Source organism: Epinephelus moara, chromosome 3, assembly GCF_006386435.1.
Source record: "Epinephelus moara isolate mb chromosome 3, YSFRI_EMoa_1.0, whole genome shotgun sequence".
Lineage (NCBI taxonomy): Eukaryota > Metazoa > Chordata > Actinopteri > Perciformes > Serranidae > Epinephelus > Epinephelus moara.
Window position 1 is genome coordinate 31907786 of NC_065508.1, and position 18640 is coordinate 31926425.

General features: G+C 39.6%; 2 protein-coding genes across 2 annotated transcripts; both read right to left on the reverse strand.

Moving 5' to 3' along the window:
• Positions 1-456: 456 nt before the first annotated feature.
• gja2 (gap junction protein, alpha 2) lies at positions 457-6529 on the reverse strand. Its single transcript, XM_050040895.1, has 2 exons — positions 6196-6529; positions 457-3713 (listed from the first exon to the last, which is right to left on the reverse strand). The coding sequence occupies exon 2, from the start codon at positions 3659-3661 to the stop codon at positions 2603-2605; it is 1059 nt and encodes a 352-aa protein (XP_049896852.1). The 5' UTR covers positions 3662-3713; positions 6196-6529; the 3' UTR covers positions 457-2602.
• A 4805-nt stretch (positions 6530-11334) lies between these two features.
• On the reverse strand, positions 11335-14502 carry gjb1a (gap junction protein beta 1a). Its single transcript, XM_050040526.1, has 2 exons — positions 14475-14502; positions 11335-12065 (listed from the first exon to the last, which is right to left on the reverse strand). Exons 1-2 carry the CDS (start codon positions 14500-14502, stop codon positions 11335-11337), a joined length of 759 nt encoding a protein of 252 aa, XP_049896483.1.
• Between the last annotated feature and the right edge of the window lie 4138 nt (positions 14503-18640).

Sequence of the window (18640 nt, forward strand, 5' to 3'; positions counted from 1 at the left end):
TCTGTGAAGGATGACCAAGCAGGGACCTTGACCAGTCCTAAATCTGTTCAAGGTGCACCACTGTCTCCTTGGGAGGTTGGTGCCAGAGACTGGTTGAGTCGGGTCTGACGCTGCTTGTTTGGGGTGTCTTTGGATTCCCATTCAGTCACCCAGACAGGCAGGGAATCAAAGTCAGTGGGTGGGGGGTCCTTCCAAATTGGACGTCTAGATCAGAGACGAGCAGGTGGTGGGTTGAAGATGTCGGCATGGATTGGTAAATGGGGGGAGTCTTTCACTCGGAGGTGAATGGAGACCACTGTTTTTCAAGTCTACATCCACTTAAATTTTAAATTAGATTTAAATTTACTTAAAAACATTCATGATGAAGTGACAGTACAAACCAAACTGTGCTGACGAAAACATTTGATGTCCAAATACTTGAAACACATTAAATTCACATTTAATGAATTAACAACTGAAACATTAGTCATCTTGAGACAGATTTATTTGAATGCTATCATCGTCTAGTTCTGTGGGATGAGTAATACTTTGGTTCCCAGTTTTATTACATAATATCGTCACCAACTTGCCTCCAACAAAGGTATGCTGTGGAAAAGCTGCATGTCAGTAGCAAAAGAAATACCAGCAGAGTATATCTGTGACATTTTTGACAGACGAGAAAAAAATTGATGTTTTTTATTCCTTGGTGATCAAAAGAGATCTGATATCTGACTTAAAACATGAATACTGACAGGACACTCCTTTGCTGCACATCAGTTTAATCAAATTACACAGACATAAAGAAGTAGGTAACAACTGAATGTGTGTATATGTCAACATATCTACTTTTTGCAGAAAATCTAAATAACCATGCATTATTGCCCCAAATTTCATTGATAAAGCAAACGTTTATTGGAAAAACTTGTCCATCTTGGGGTGGAGTAATGTGTCATGTGTTACGCATGCTCCACATGCAGTAACATGGCAATCAAATCCAAACATTTCCCATATTCAAACTGTCCAGCTTACATCTTTTTCATGCATCTCACAGTTTAAGTAAGTAAACTGCTTGTAAACAAAGACATTCTCAACTTATTTGCATCTTTATCGCCCATAATATGAAAGTTCATCGATGTCAACATTTTTGAGTGGGTGCAAAGCAGATCTGAACATTAATTAATCTGCAAGATTGTTGATTTGATACCATGAGAGGAATTATCACATCATGATTTGAGTGAAATATGTAGCTTCCTTTACTTATTATTTTTAAAGTTATAGAACATGTGGATTCAATATGTGATGGGTTAGATTACTCTTATTGAGAAAAAAAACAGCAGGATGGAGACAGATAACTTTCTTAAACAGCATTTTACTATTCTCCACACTTCATCAGCTTCACAACAACACCTTCTAGTTTCTGACTTACATGTGAATAAACTAACCAATCAGATGCTTGGAGGACTTTGACTGATGTAAATGTAAAGGAAACCACAGAGGTAGATTTAGCAGATTATTGTAAATGTTTTAAAGTCACTGATGAAGTACGTAAACACGTAAACATGTAAATAATTAACTGTGTAATCATAACTCATCATTAACTCAAATATACAAATTAAGTTCACTTCCCACAGACTCATAGTTAGAGCAGGGAAAATGCATTCGAGTGTCACCATATATAAAGACGTATCTCACAACTGGAAAAATGGTCTTTTCATAAAGCTGGGCTGTCTGTGCAGTAGAAAAATGCAAATTCTTTTGAAACTGGTGCTACGTGACCAGAGAAAACAGAGGGAAAGGGTTGTGTTATTTGCTTTTGCTCAAGATGTAGAAAGCCTACAACTACCAGAACGCACTGCGCCGCACTGGACCAGTAAATGCTCCCCCTGGTGGGTGACATAATGCAAGCTTGGACTTTTTTTCCCACAGGAAACAATATGGCGGGTGGCTAGCTACAAACAATCTGGTATTACAGTTAAACATTAAGCTAAAATATGTTTCTGAAAACATTTGCGTTAAGAAAGAAAGAAATAGGCAATGACGTAACAGAGGCCTGGTTTATATTTGATCAGCGCTGCCTAGTTTTACAGTTTGATAAAAGTTTGGTCTGAATTTGAGAAAGATACTCTTTGTGTCTATAATGGTGGGCATATGACGATGCAGAAGTACAATCTGTAGTTTGAGCAACAGGCTAGATGAAATGAAAGCTGTCATCCAGTGGATTTTTGTTTGGAGAGGGTCAGGGAGATCTGGGTACTGGTAAGATGGAGGGAAGTTTGCCGCAGTTTGTATACAAATACTACCCCCATTGCTATGAGACAAAGCTGGTTGAAAATCAGCAAAGTATCCCTTTACCAAGCCCTTTGAGCAACATCATGCTAGTGGTTCCAACACTTTTGTTTCTGAGAAAATATGACCATAACACCCATTTATTGGTATGTCCTTTTAAAGCCCGTTTGTGGCCTCTCACATGTTCACATATCTGTCTCTGTGCACTTTCAATTCCTGCACAGTGATCTCAGCCATCATCTGTTTTGTGGTCACTAAATAGTTTTGTCCCTCATAGTCCTCCATACTGATGCAAACATTTTCACAGGCTAATGAGTGTTGAAAACACAGAAAGTCCCTAGATCTTCAGGTCATCTAGCCTGCTCTTGTTATTGCTGTGCTTGCTTGACTGACTGTTTCTACGCTGATTTTCAATGGGCAACTCAGAGACAGGGCTGGAGATTTTCCTCTCCTTTACATCATCTCCATCTGCTTTACCTTTTCTCTCTACAGCCATATTATCTCTGTTCTGCTTGTAAACCGCTTTGCTGTTGTAGGGGCTGAAGGCAGAGTTTGGCTCTGCCATGCTGTACTTTGTGTCCGTGGGGAAAGGTTCCGGCACTGCAGGATGACCAGCAAAGTAGTTATAGTTTGGGACATAGGGCATGACCGGCTCAGTTAGGGCCTTGGCATCCTTTGATCGTCTGTAACGAAGGCCCTGGTGGCACTTTTTGAAGCCTAGATGGTACATTTCCACCAGGTTAAGCAGAAGGGAGACGGAGGCCACAGCCAGCATGAAGAGGATGAAGATCGTCTTCTCAGTGGGTCGAGAGATGTAGCAGTTCACCACATTAGGGCAAGGCCAGCGATCGCAGGTGTACATCGGCTTGAGCTCAAAACCATAAAGGAAGTACTGAGCCACAATAAAGGCGACTTCAAACAAGGTTTTGAAAATAATGTTGAACACGTAGGTTCGCAGCAGTGCGCCTTTCAAACGTACATGGCCCTGGTTGTCTTTAATTGGGGCCTTCTTAGCTTTGGTGACAACTAACTGCTGGTGCTTTTCATTTTGGATGGCAATGTCCTTCTCTTTCTGTTTCTCCTTTTCCTCCATGCGGACCAGATGAAGGATGTGACCCAGGTAAATAAGAGTTGGCGTGGAGACAAAGATGATCTGCATCACCCAGAAGCGGATGTGAGAAATTGGGAAGGTCTTGTCATAGCAGACGTTTTGACAACCGGGCTGCTTGGTGTCACACGTAAAGCCGGACTGCTCATCGCCCCACACCTTCTCTGCGGCAGCTCCCAGCACCAGGATGCGGAAGATGAACAGCACTGTCAGCCAGACTTTGCCCACAACGGTGGAGTGTTCCTGGGCACTCTCCAACAGCTTCCCCAACAAGTTCCAGTCCCCCATACTGGCTCACAAATATAGACTCAGTTTTATCGACAAACACCAGGAGAGACACCTGTAAGGAGAGGGATTGTTTTTTACTTGGATGAATAAACACACAGTGATGTGGCAGACCCTGGCCTAGCAACAGGCTTGGTACACTATGTCCTAAACACATCAGGCCCTTCCTTTTATATGGTCTGACTGTGAAACTGTGGTTGTGAAAATGGTTTTCTGTCTTGTGTCTTTTCTAACTTACTGAACCTTCCAAAAATAGCAACAATGGATTTTCGGGCCACTTGGGGGCAGTGAAAAAAGGCTGTGAAAACAAAGCTTTTTAAATTAATACTTGTCTACTTGATTTGTGAAATTGTTAGCAAACATTCAAACAGTTAGCAACATGAACATTAATTTCTAAATATTTCTGTCTGCTTGGTTTGAATAGAAGTCTAATATTCACTCTCCATTCTACACTCTGTTTTTGGTCTCCACCAACTCCTGAGTGAAATATGAATATTTAGGCCCGATCCCAGTTCCCCCTCTTGTCTCAACCACTTAGCCCTTACCCTTCCTTGTTGAGCGTATACAGTACATCTAGACGTAAGCTGTCCTGATTCTTGTTGGGAAAGAAAGGGCCAAGTTTTAGGGTCACAGCACAGTTCATACCAGGTGCTATGAGAAATCATTGGCAATGTAGCTGTGTGAGCAACAAAAGAAGACCACAAAAGTTTATTTGTATTTATCGTAGTATAATGATGTTTCAATGTATTATGGTTCTTTTCTTTATAACAAGCATAACAAAAGTGATCGCCAGAATGCCTCAGTGGTGAACTAGCTAACATTACATTTTAATTGCTGATTTCTGCACGGTCCCGCATTTCGCATTCCCCTGCGTTTGTTGACATCTGATGCTCGAAATGTAACCAATGTCCAGTAGCAAAGTTGCTGCATTTGCTACCGCTCCCCTATTTTCAGTGCAGATGGGCAGCTAATGTTGCCTGCAGAGCACCTCTAGTTGCCTGGTAATGAAGCAGTGATCTTATTTATCTGATGACATGTTTGATCGATTAATAATGTGAAACTTATGTTGTGAACGAATCGCAAGTCTCCTGACAGCTGCAACAGGCTGCCTGTAGCCCATGAGAGAAATCATCGCAGAACACGGCATATTTGCAATGTCCGGCAACACACATCGCATCTGTTTAGGTAAACGCCAGCATATCGATGATGTATGAGGGGAAGTTTTCAACCACTACCCTTGTAACTCTATGTCCAAGGGCAAGGTGGCACATGAAAATGAGGGGTAGGGGTCTTAGTGGCTAACCATATTCACTGTATTCTCTTCAGCTATTTGCTAACAATGGTTTGGCTCTGGGAAAAGTAGGTTTTTAAAGCTTTTTTGTCGTTACTCCTAACAGTTGCCTGCTGTATCTGATAACGATACTGACAGAGGTAATACATGAACCTAAACAGTAAAGTTGAGGGCTGTAAAACCAAAACTATGAGTGGAACGAGATGAAATCTTCACAGAGTTGAGGGAAACTGCAAGGTGAATGACCCCTTTCACATTACACATAGTCATTTGATCCATTGTTATTAAAAGACATATTGATTCTAGCAGCTTTAAAGAGAAATTTAGAGGCAATGGGTCACAACAGGAGCCAAATAAACCTGACAACAAATACAGTGGCTGGTATATTGATGCATGCGCAACAGCTGTGTCACACACTTAAATGTGGGGACCATGGCGTACATGTACATCTCTAAATTCAGTCAAGTGTGTTAATGGTTTGCCTGATTCATCTTTAAAACATCTTTAACTGACATTCTACATATTCATATTATAGTCACATTCAATCCAATAAGCATGTAAGGACAAACAGTTTAGTTGCTGTGCAAATACATCCCTTGTATCCTTATCATTATAAATATGGTATTTGTTTTTGATGTGCCACCCCACAACCAAAGACTACTGTACTAGGGAAAACCCAGAACAGGCTTACTAATAGAAACACTGATTTATTATGAATTCACTGTTTGTACTTCCAAAGGTTGTGTCCTATTCAGTGTATGGTGATAAAAAGGACCAGGACACAGCTGACTGTGTGTGAGAGAAAGCCCTGGAGCAGGCTGGGGAGACTCTTAGATCTTGTGACACAGTACCCAACAGTGCTCCCCAAGTCCAGAATTAGGTTTCTAGCTTAGATTTCAGGGCCTATTGGTTACAACATAGCCAAACTTTACTTTAAAAATAGTTGTACTTGTCCTTTAGAAATAGGGATCAGTGATCAGACATAAACAGACTGCGAATCTGAACACCTGTTGGAAATACATAAAGACTGTCAGCCAGGAAATAAAGGATCACTTAAAAGATTAACACTTATCTCACAGTAGTAAATGTTGTAAATAATACTGAGCCTGAATTTCATTCATAAATCCATACTTAGACATAGATATACACTCTATACTGATACTGTAAATGGCCAAATTAACTTTAGCAATCCGATTTGTTTTTTGATTATTAAGTGAGACATTAAAAACAATTACTTTGGACATACCTGCTAATGTTCATCTCCTACAGCAGTGCAGCTCAACAGTCTGTTGGTGACTGAGCCTCTTCAGTTCACAGAGAGGCCATGTTCTCCTGAACCACGGTGGAAACTGCAGCACCAAGATAAACTTCTGTCAGATAGTTTTTACTGGAGACTCTATGATCCCGCCTGCTACCCTCCCACTCTGACCTGATCAATGCCTACTGTTCAACAAGCCACCACAATTAAGCCCCTGTCTGGTCTCTGTGCGAGCACAGATGAAAACATTCCCACTTGTAGAAAAGCATCAAACCCCTCGCTTAAGAGGTGTTCCTGTTCAACTGAGTGGCAGCTCAAGAGTCCAGTGGGGATGCAGGTAGTCTTACATGTCAGTGTGATCTAAATATAATTCACGTTGATGGGAGTGGCTTTGTTGTCACTCTCATGGTGACCCTTGACTGTGTGGAGGAGCGTCAGACACTGTAGAGCCTTCCCTAAGTGCTGCAGTGAACATAACTGCATGTTGAGTGACTGATAGGCTTTAAGCACGGTGGTCATATGTACAGAGAAAGATCTACAGACTTGATCCTGTTTAGACTGTGTCATCTGGAAGTTCTTTATTCTTTGTGTCAACTAAAAGGTTAGCGAAACCCCTCATTTGCAGCATCATGTTGCTGTGTTGTAGACCATATAACAATTATGGGAAATAGGACTCCGGTTAACAGTTATTTTATTTGTTGATTATCCTTCCTATTGTTTTTATTGATTAATCCTTTTGTCAAGTAAAATGTAAAAAAATAGTGAAACATGCCCTGTGTGATTTCTTCGAGCCAAAGGTGATGCCTTCACATGGTTTGTTATATATGAACAACTGTCAAAAAATCCAAAGCTATTCATTTTATTATCATGTACGACTAAGAAAAGTGTCAAATCCTCATATTTAAAAAACATTAAAGCAGAAAATGTTTGACTTTTTTGCTGTGTTGTTCTGCTGACTGACTAATCCATTAATCGACTGATTGTTGCAGGGTGGCAGGCTCTAGTGGAAAGTAACATTTACATTAAATAAAGTAACAAGTACATTTACTCATGTGTTGTACTCAGAGGTATACTTTGGACAACTTTCGAACCAGGTCTGGCCTGCTTGTCTGCTGGTTATCAATGACATAAAATAACGCATTTTAGGTAGTGCGCAGAGTTAACAGCGAGGCAGCTCAAGGGGAAGCCAAACACTGTTCATCTGCACACACTCCCCACACCACAGTGACACAGACCTGGTTGAAAATCAGCAAAGTATACCTTTAAGTACAATATTGACTTCTTCTTGTTTATATTTGAATTTTACTACATTTCAGGGGAAAATATTTCATTTATTTGGCAGCTGTTGTCACTTTTCTGATATAAATCTTTATCCAAACTCATGATCAGCTTTGAAATATGTAACATTGTTACAGACAACACTGTCAAAGTCCTTAAATGCCGCTCCCCGGGAAGACACTAACCCCCCCCCCCCCCCCCCCCCCCCCCCACACACACACACACATAATCGACACAGGGCACGCTAGTTTTTTTGCATGTTTTTAGAGCTATTTTTATTGCTTTGTTTATTGTGATGGAAAAGCCATTTGGTAATGAAAATAACAATGTCAGTATTATATCACTGAAAACTTTTCTTGGAAAATGTGCTAATATTAAACAAGATGACTACTGATTTATAGAAAAGCTAAGCAGTGTGGTAGCTAACTTTACCAACACAATAACTGACTGTTTTACCATAAAAAAGATTATTATCATAACCTTTATTTAAACAGGGAAGGCCATTGAGAGCAATCTCTCTTTTACAAGGATGCCCTGATTACAGTACATACCAAAAAAAAAGCAAACAAAAGTTAAAGTACACGTCAACAAGTTATAAAACAATAGAAGAATCCAAAGGTTACAATATGAAAGGACATCAGCATAGGAATCAATTCACAGAAAACACATGCAGTCACACTGCTCTAGGTGGGCCAAAAGGGATTTAAATTGGTTAAAAGAGATTAGCTTATCTTATTTTACAAGCTTCTGCAGATTGTTCCACTTGTGTGGTGCATAGAATTTAAGAGCTTATTTCCAGGTCTCAGTATTAACATCATGATTTTCTAGAACCATTAGAATCTTCCCAACCAAAATAATTTCCTTATCTACTCATTTCAACAAAATGTGTGTGGCCAGGACTGAGATGCACCACAGATAACATTGCTTACACACAGTCACCACTAACACTAATCACACACAGGAATAACAGATTGGAAGAATTTGTTTTCAGTACTGTGCTGCCAATATGCTTCTCATCAATCTGAACTCTATAGATGGTGTGTGTCGACGAGTTCCATAAAAAGAGAAGTGTCCTCATGCTCGTTCATGGCAGGTCCAGCTGTCCTGGGGTCAACCATTGTCACCCATGCACTGACCCCTTACATGGCCGAGCTATTGATAACCCAAAACTGTGCACTCTGGCCTTCAGAAGGAGAGCTTAATCAGCCTGAGATGCTTCCTCACAGGTGACAACATGGCTCCGAGGATCTCTCGTCTGAAGATGGTGACAGCGCCACTGTAAATGTGTAATTATTTTTCATTCATGTGTCTTTTTTTTCTCTCCCAGTCACAGTGCCGACAGCTGAGGAGAGTCACAGAAAGTGGCACCGCTGTGACTGCAGCTTAATTTCCTCTCGCAGAACTGCTGCTCTCTGCTGATTTCAGATATTACATGAACTGTTTCCACTTAGTCTGGAAATCCCATCAAAATACACCAGAACAATTTCAACCTATTATATGTTGGAACACTTCCACTGGAATCAAATTGGACAATTTAACAAGTCAAAGCCATTTCACATGAGTCATTTCAGAAAGTAGAATCATTTTTCTCTGAACCTGTAAATTATATTTTAGATTTGGTGAGAAAACCTAGTAAGAATAACACAATTACACAGTCTCTGTTTGATTTTATTCTACTGTGTATGGACAATATATAAACATCCAGCTTCAAAATGAATGCATTTAAATAACACGTTTAGCAATCACTAGTACTTTTCAGAAAAAATTGTTTGAAATTCAAGTTTTTTTTTATGTTGTGAGTAATTGCTTTGTTTATATCTGACTGTCTACTATCTGTATTAAACAAACACCATCATTTTACGTGTTTTCCATGTATTAGTAAAACATCTTGCTTATAACAGCTGAAGAAAAGCCATGAATCCCCAGGTCAATTAGGTTCAGTTCACGGCGATTTTGGCAAAAGCATGACATTTGTGTTCATATTTGATGTGAATAGTAGAATATTATGAATTAAAACGCCCAAGTATAGTATTTTCAGCACACTTCTCCGACACACTTTGATGATTTGAAATAGCGTGCATCACATTTCAGTATTTAAAGCTGGGGTAGGCAGTTGAATTTTGGTGCCACTGGGCAAAAATCCCATGATAAATTTTCAGCATGTTGTAATTTAAGTGGAGCGAGAGAAAACTAGACTTTTGCACCTCCCCCTGGCTCCATTTCCAGGCTTTAGTGCTAACCCAGGATTGGAGACATTTTTGGCTAATCACTGATCATCTCAGAGAGAGAATGTTCCTATTGGCTGTTCTACAAATGTAAATGAGCGTACATGTCTCTTCAATGGTGGAGAATCCTGTAGAAAAAGCTAATATTCCAGCACTGGCAGCAACTGCCTTCAATGAAAAGTAACTCAGAAAAGGAAGATTTATCCAAAAGAGAGTCTAAAAGAGAATCTGTCAATAAACAAAACAAAACAAATGTCAATATTGGCGAAATGTTTCAGAGATGTTGATAAAAATGTTGCTAAAATGTTAGCCTTCTGCTAACGGGAGCTAACGGCTCACAGCTGTGGCTTCCAAGTAGAACCTCAAACCACAGTGTGTCCTTCGCCTCACTCCCTGCTGCTACAGACCACCTCACCAGGAGGAGAGCAGCTCCGGGGACGGACCCCTAATCAGCAGCTGCAGCAGCACAAATCCAGCCAACACAAACCCCAGCTCTGGGAGACTGAACAGTCTGACTCCACACTGAATTGTGTAACAGGTTAGACTCCACGCTGCTGCTGACCACCAGGGGGTTTGCGCTGGATGAAACTGAGCCACTATAGCCACTGACCAAAGTTCCATCTACGGAGCTGCTGCCAGGTCTCCTCCTGGGAAAGCAGTGCACAGCAAGTAACCCCCCATGTTAAAATGCCCAACTTTACAGAAGAAATAAACATGTTTACAGCCTGGTACAAAAATGGCTTGGCTCTCTATACAGTAAGCTTATTTTGCCCCCAATGACAACTGTACAGGAGTGACTTCTATAGAACTCACCTGTTTACATTTTATCAAGGCTCAAAATTACTCATATTTAAGGGCAGGGCCACTTGAGTGACAGGCTGTCTGCAAGGTGTCACCACAGTCTGTAAGTCAGATCCACCCCTCGCTCCTCTACAGCGCCAACCTCTCATCCAAATATGGTCACTTCTGGCTCCAAAAATCCAAGATGGTAACAGCTAAGATGCCAAAGTTGAGGCTCAGCAGTGGGAGTCCACAAACCCATGGGTGACGTCACAGTAGCTACGGCCATTATTTTATAAAGTCTATGGGTCTGATATACAGAGAGAGAGCGGGGCAAGGAGGGGCTGAGCAGATGAGATGTGTGCAACTACACAATGACACAAGATGGGGAATGGGGAAACTCTGGGTTTCAGTGTGATGCATGTAAATTTGCCTTTTATCTGGTGGGAGGCTTTTCCAGATTTCTGTCTACCCCAGCTTTAATATTTTCATAGCAGAACCAAGAATCTTCATCAAAATCAAAGTCCACTTTTTTGAGCATCAAAGTCCATGAGAATGAGAGCCTTTAATGTGGTCAGCTGGAATATTGCTTTATACAATTTGATTTAATTGGTGTTAATTTGGCCTGTCATCAAGGTATATTATGTCTGTATACAGTTTCAAGGCAGATTATGTTGATGACTGTAGTTCCTGTGGGAATTCTTTGACATCAGTTTGACATCACCATGTCAAATTATAATGTACAGTATATTGTGTGCACTTTACTCCCATGTTAGATTAATGGCTATCTCCTAAGGTCACATATATGTCCCTTTGTGCAGGTACATAATCTGTTTTGTTAGTATTAGCAGAGCTTTTGTTGGATCCAAGCCCCCAAAGTCGAGTCTCCAGCAGTGTGCAAATGCTTACTGCAGGCCTTCCCCGCCAAGAAGACCACCTCTGCAATGTTGAGCAGAATACAAACCCCTGACGCAGCCAACATGAACACGGTAAAGACAGTCTTCTCTGTGGGCCTCGACACGAAGCAGTCCACCGTGTTGGGACAGGGATACGAGTCACACTTCACCAGCCGGATCATCTTGTAACCAGGGTAGATCATATAAAACACATACATAAAGGTGACCTCGAAAACAATACGGAACAACAGGCTGATGACATACGTCCACCAGAGAGCCCCTGAGATTTTCATCTTCTGGGTTTTAATCTGCTCCAGGTCTTTGGGGTTAGACCGCCCTGACAGTTTGTAGAGCCTCTTGTCGACATGGCGGCGGTGGGCCACATGCATGGCTACCAGCAGGGCAGGGGTGGAGACCAGGATGAGCTGGAGTGCCCACAGGCGGATATGGGAGATGGGGAAGAAGTGGTCGTAGCAGACACTGTTGCAACCCGGCTGCTGGGTGTTGCAGGTGAAGCCAGACTTCTCATCGCCCCACACGCTCTCCGCTGCAACCACCAGAACCAGGATACGGAAAATGAACAGGACAGAGAGCCAGATGCGTCCGATGCCTGTGGAGTGTCTGTTCACACCACTGATGACAGCATAAAACGATGCCCAGTTCATCTTTGGTTCCGGGTCTGTTGGAGGAAACATCAAAGGATCAACAGCTGGAAGTATGTTGTGCTGAATATTGTTTGCTTTCTGTCTTTTTTTAAGATTTTCCAGTACAAAAAGACCACAATGCAACACAAGGCAAAACAAATCAATATTTAGTCATTGTGTAATAGGACAGAGAATAAACTGAACAAATATCCTGGGCACATTAAAGTATAAACAGAAAAAAATCACACAAACTAATAAACAAAAAGAAAAGTACAAATAAATTACAATATGAATGCAACATTTTCACAGTAAAAATAGGAGTACTGTGTTTTTCTTTGTATAAATTACAAAAATGAAACTGAACTTCCTGTAGTAATTATCAGGCCTTGCGATTAGAGATTCAAAAGAGGTAATGTCGTAGACTAACATCAAGTTTTCAGCAAAATCTGCCATGTCTAACTCTTCCCCTGGTGGAGAACTATGCGTGAAGCACTGATAAAGCCATTGCAAGTCCCAAAGACCTGTCTCCTAATAAACACAGCTGGGAGATTCTGGCACTGATCGTGTTGTAGTCAAGAGAACTTGTTTTAAAGACCAAGACCAGACAAGTATGAGTCCCACACTGCATGACACACTTAGAATAAATTGTGGAGCATGCAAACCATAGGCACTGCACATATTTATCTGAAAGATCCAAATTCTCATTAAAATAGTAATAGAAAACAAATAAAGATTCTTACTTATTCACTTCTCGTATCAACATATACGTGTGTATTTCTAAGTGTAGTATGAGATATGTCTTGATAAAGTTTTTAAAAGGCATTGCAGAGGTATAAATAATATAAATAAATTTTCCTTTGCTTTCTCTGTGCAAACAAATATAAACACTAAGGAACTAAAATCAACTTAACTAACTTTATTCAACACAGTTGAGGCAGTTTAGTGATATCTCTGCAGTTGTGGTATGTCAGGACTTGAAATAAAATCTCAGGTCCTCTTTGTCCAAGTCCGAGACGAGACCGAGACCTTTAAAAGGTGCTCCTAAAAGAGACCAATCTGGAGTACTAGAATACAAGCAGTGGTTTATGCAACCACTCACCAATACTCATTTACAAAAGAATGTTTCCACACTAAATGAATCAAACACTACGCTTCCAACCATTAGCAGCTACCATGTTTTATATCTTGACATGTATTTACTTTAACAACCTCTTCCCAAATATACCATTACCACACAGAGTATTTGTCTCATTTTTATAAAAGATTGAGACTGACTTTGCACCCGTGGACAAATTAAGCTCGCTCTTGCTTCCACTTAATACAGTACAACCTTTATGCAGCCCCTTATTAGTAGATATGTTGAAGATATTGTTTGGTTTGCTTTATACAAATCACTAACTATTATTCTCTTAATAAGGTGACATAAATGTGGCGCCAAATTGATCGTAGCAGTTACTGTGATATTTGAATGGAGAAAACATTTTTTAACACGCTGTTCAAATATTTAGAGTTACTCTCATTTTAATTGCAGAGAAAAAAAAACACTTGCTCATATCTTAAAATGTAGTAGTGCTGTAGTTTGGCTTATTCCTTTTGCTTATATTTGTACTTCTATTGATATTCTAAGTACGCTCAAAGCAGGTCTCATGGTCAAATCAGATTTTAACAGTTTAAATAGACAATATTATGGTTAAAAGATGATTAATGAATTAGTAGATCTACAAAAAAATAATCAGCCAAATTTTTGAGCCACTTTGCAAGCAAAAATACCAAACATTAGAGTTTCAGCTTATAAATGTGAGGATGTGCTGCTTCTCTTTTCTTATGTGATAAACTTTGGGGTTAAGATCTCTTCAAATCACGGGCAAACAAGCGATTTGAAGGGATCGTCTTAGCTTTGAGAATTTAAAAAAAATATTTTATCATTTAAGTGATAAGCAGAATAATTAAGCAAAAAATTGGTACATTAATCGATAATAAAAGCAGTCAGTACAGCCTCACAGGGAAGAGGTCGCAGGTTCAATTCCCAAGAGCATCTGTCCTGTCCAGCGATGACCAGAAATTCATCAGACTGAAAGATTATTAAAGAAACTACAAATATCTTGTTTGGTAGCAAAATTAAATTTGCAACTTTAGTCTGAGTGCAAATTAAGTACTTTCATAATAGTTAACAAAATACCAAGACACTAGTACACTCTAAAGTGAACTTAGCTTAGAGCACTTTGGATCCTGGAATAAAAATTAATCATACTTTCAATTTTCTACTTTCTACTTATTTCTTCAGTGAATTATAATTATATGTATATTTTTCAAGATCAGAATTTATTTCAAGCTTAAAAACCCTCCATAATGTTTTTATTTTCCTCTGTGCTGATCATTATTGGTTGTCCTGAGTCCCTAACGTGCTTGAATTTCCAGTCTAGTGTAAATGTCAGAGTTGTTACCCGGCTCAGCAGGAGGTGTAAGAGGCATAGGAGGCAGCGTAGAGGACAATGTTGACCCGCTGGTTTGGCATGGATGTGAATCCAGAGAAGAAGGAAGCCTCTCTGCCCCCCTCTGCAGTTGGCAGGCCACTTAAGAGTGCAACACTGAAGTCTGGCACCATGCGTCATGTGACATGCTTTCACCAGTAGCTATGGTGTAGCATGCAAAGTGGGCATCTGTGGGTGTCTGTAGTATTTTCTAATTCTTGGCAGGGAAACAATTTGTGGTCCAATAGTATTTTTAAGGAGGGATTCTTCTAGTTTTAAACCTCTGATGATTTAGAGAATCTGAACAGTCTACTTAGACTGAACTTTGTGACTAGCAGTATAGCTATACATAAACGTGACTCGGGGACTGCAACAGAGTCTGTTTTGTTTGAGTGACACTATAAGAAAGGCAACATTTTTCCGGTCACAGTTTTATCTGTAACTTTCACCTATAAGCAACAATTTCCCTAACTCTTCAGAGTCAAATTAAGACCTAACAGTAAAGCATAAAGTACCCGTAAACACAGATATAACCATCTGAACACACTGAGAACAAACTGTCTTGTCCTCATCTACATGACCTGATAACAGAGTGAGAAAAGAAGCAGACTTACCTTCAGCTGTGCTTCAGATTAAAGCTCATCCAGAAACATTTACGTTGACATTAGCAGATTTTTTTTTTTCAATCTGTGACTGTGAATAAGAGTATCAGAGCACCATGACTTTGCATTGCTAATGATTTCTCTCACACTAGCCACTGCCCTGCACTGGAGAGGTCATATGCTTCTGTGCGCAATATTTGCATACAATAGCCCCATTTACAGAGACCAAACAAATGGCTTTAGAGCTCAGATCAAACGTTTTAATTTCTGCCCAGCTGAGGAATCTGTGTGGGGACTGCAGTCTGTCCTCTCGTCCTCATTGTGCTGTGTTCTGCAGGGGAAGTGGAGGGAGTTTTTGACGCACTGTGGAGTAAAACATAAAGGTCTAAAACAATGAATGACCCATACGATCTTTAGATAAGAGAACAAGAGGTTATTATCATAATAATCATCTAGTTTATCTCCACAGCCTTTACGTCCACATTGTTGCTGCCCGCCTATCAAACCACTAACTCAAACCGCTTACTCTGTAATGGATGGGACCACTGTTTGACGTATTTCTGTGGGATTAAGTGCTCTTTTTTTAGACTGAATAATCTCTTTGGCTTGAGGTGTTCAATTATTTCTACATAACGACTATATGTTTTAAGATTAAAATCTACATATGTATTGAGGCATTTCCACAAATCCACACACACATTTTTAAAATTACTTTTTGTTTATTTTTACCTTTTAAAGGTTCCCTCATAGTACATTTTGTGCTCCCTTGCATTAAGTTCTGATTTCCATTCTAATTTTTTTTTTAATCACCCCTGATCCATAGGAACCGTTATGTTCCAGTCCAGTTTAGGGAAAAACTTTGCAGACACTACAGAAAGGAGACGTGATACATTACTCCTTTCAACAGGCACTTTTTTGAAAGAGCTCATGGGAGCACTGCTGCAGCTGCTCTGTCTGGCTGTGCTGGTTGAAACTGTGACTGTCGAAACAACTACTGGGATTTGAACCTGCAGTGTATTTATCAGATGACAGATGTGCTACTAAAAAACTGAAGGGGTTCAGGTGTACTACAGCGCTCAGCCAGCATCCATGTCAGTTCACTGCACATATGAATACCTTGTACGTAGTACTATAAACTAATGTTTCACAACAGTTGAAGACCCATCTTTTCATAATGGCCTTTGTCCCACCCTAAATTGTCTAGTGCATGTTCCCTGGTATGATTCTGTTTGAGGCCACAGTGGCCTGTATTTGCTCTACGTCTTACTTTCTTTTGTTATATTGCCTTTGTTTTTATTGATTGCATGTTTTACTGTTTGATTGCCTGATTTTATTTTGTGAATAATTTCATTTATGTAAAAGGTGCAATATCAAATAAATTTTGTTATTTCATTATAATCATCTCAACTAAAGCACGGCCACAATCACAGCATTTGCCTCAGTCAGCGTCGGCAGCAGCCTTAAGAATTGATTATGATTATGCTCTACTGTATCCATTGGATTTCCAAGGAGAGTAAAGATCTCAGTAGAAATAATAAAGCTCCATGCTGTTGTAAAATGCATATGTTTTCTTTTTGGAGTGTAAAACAAGCTTCAGATGAATAAAATAGGTCTGGACACTGTTGAGAGCAGACTGTAACCTCAAGGTGTTCAAGAGAGCTGACAGCATACGAGATGGACATGATGAACTTTGCAATGTTGATTTTAAAAATATATATTAAATATGTACAGAGTAAATAGTAGGGAGCCTAATTTTGATCCTTGTGGGACACCTTATCAAGCATGCAGATTTGATTTGAAGCTATTGGCAACAAGAGTCTGAACTCTGAAAGATGTGATCTGAACCAGCAGTAAGCAGAATTAAAAAACAAGTAGTTTAAACAAACTATTATGATCAAATGCTAGCAAAATGTCACTTTCATGACCATAAACTGTACAATAATCCAATGATAGTAGTCCTTGGGATGTGAATAACATTTTGTTTGAGTCAGGTTAAGGTAAGGATATCTCCAGGAAATCAATGCAATGTCCTCAGTGTGTGTGTGTGTGTGTGTGTGTGTGTGTGTGTTCATAATCTTGTTTTATGGCACCCTAGAAACCACCATCTGCATTATCTGACCAGCACTTAGAATCTGCTGCACACATATACACCTTTTCCAGTAAATTAGCTCTGGTTGTTGAACCTGTTCTGTTTGGGATTTTTAAACCTTGGTGCTATCTTTATCACTCTACCAGCCTGCATTTTCACAAGTTTTGAGTGGAACCATTATAACCAAGGCTGTGTCATCGAAGGAGGGCGATGCACAACACCCAACGGAAGTTAACAGTACCAGCAAAGTTGCAAATTGAATTTATTACCTAAGAGCTTTTGTTCTGTAAAAAAAAAGTATGGTACAACTACGAATAAGACCTCTGCATTCTCTTTTTCCTGAAGATTTCTCACTTGACTTCTACACTGTTGTCTTCACCATCTTCTCTTTCCAATCTGTAGAATATGACACGCCCACTGATGGTGTAAAGGTTCACACCTCAGGTTAAAAACAACCTGCTATTTTTTTGGTTCCAGCTGTGAACCAGCTTTTCTAGTTCCGAACCAATTTCTTTTTGGTTGAAATGCTCTGAACGATTCAAAATGAAGTGGTAAAACCAGAATGAAACCCGTTCCATGTTAGTGGAAAAGGGGTTATAGTGAAGGTTGTAACGTGATAAAGGCAGTAGTGGAATGTAAGGACATTTACTCAGGTACTGTACTTGAGTACTTTTCTAGAGAATTCCCATATTATGCTACATTATACTGCTACTCCACTACATTTTGGAGGCAAAAATTGTACTTTGTACACCACTACATTTATCTGATAACTTCATTTACTAGTAACTTTGCAGATTTAAATAATACAAAATAGAAATAATTAAAAGAAAACCAAATGTGTTATTTTATTATAACGCACGCTATGCAGCAGAGCAATATGTAAAATTAACTTCACCTTTACCAGCTGCAGCATTTAAGTGTTGTACACATTAATACATCACTAATTATGATCCAGTAATAAAATATATATGATTCTGAAATGGGCCATTCTGCATGATGAATACATTTACTTTAGTATATTTTGTTGCTAATACTTTTGTTACTGTTACTTAAGTAAAGTTTTGAATGCAGGAGTTTTGGTCATAACATACTATTTCTTCACTGTAGTATTTCTACTTTTACTGAAGTAAAAGATCTGAGTACATCTTCCACCACTGGATGAAGGGCTGTATATGACTGTATTGTTGACTGTCAGTACTGCCTTCCTATCAGAGAGGTGTTACCAAGAGATGTAATTATGTGTAAACACTCCTACAGGATGTCGAGATGATTTATTATCTCTCATGACCTGTTCTGGAACGTCTCTAATACTCCTCATGTTGTGTTTGTTAATGACGGCCCAAGGACAAGTTTTAATCCAGGGGTGGGCAGTGTTTCTGACCTGATGGATGAAGCTTTTCTAAGTCCCTGTACAAATATCAGTGACCTATGATATTAATGTGAATTAA

Coding starts and splice junctions, on each gene's coding strand:
- gja2 (XM_050040895.1), bottom strand. CDS start 3,661: ATGGGGGACTGGAACTTGTTGGGGAAGCTGTTGGAGAGTGCCCAGGAA.
- gjb1a (XM_050040526.1), bottom strand. CDS start 14,502: ATGCCTCTTACACCTCCTGCTGAGCCGG. Junction 12,066..14,474: donor TACACCTCCTGCTGAGCCGG/GTAACAACTCTG, acceptor TTCCTCCAACAG/ACCCGGAACCAAAGATGAAC.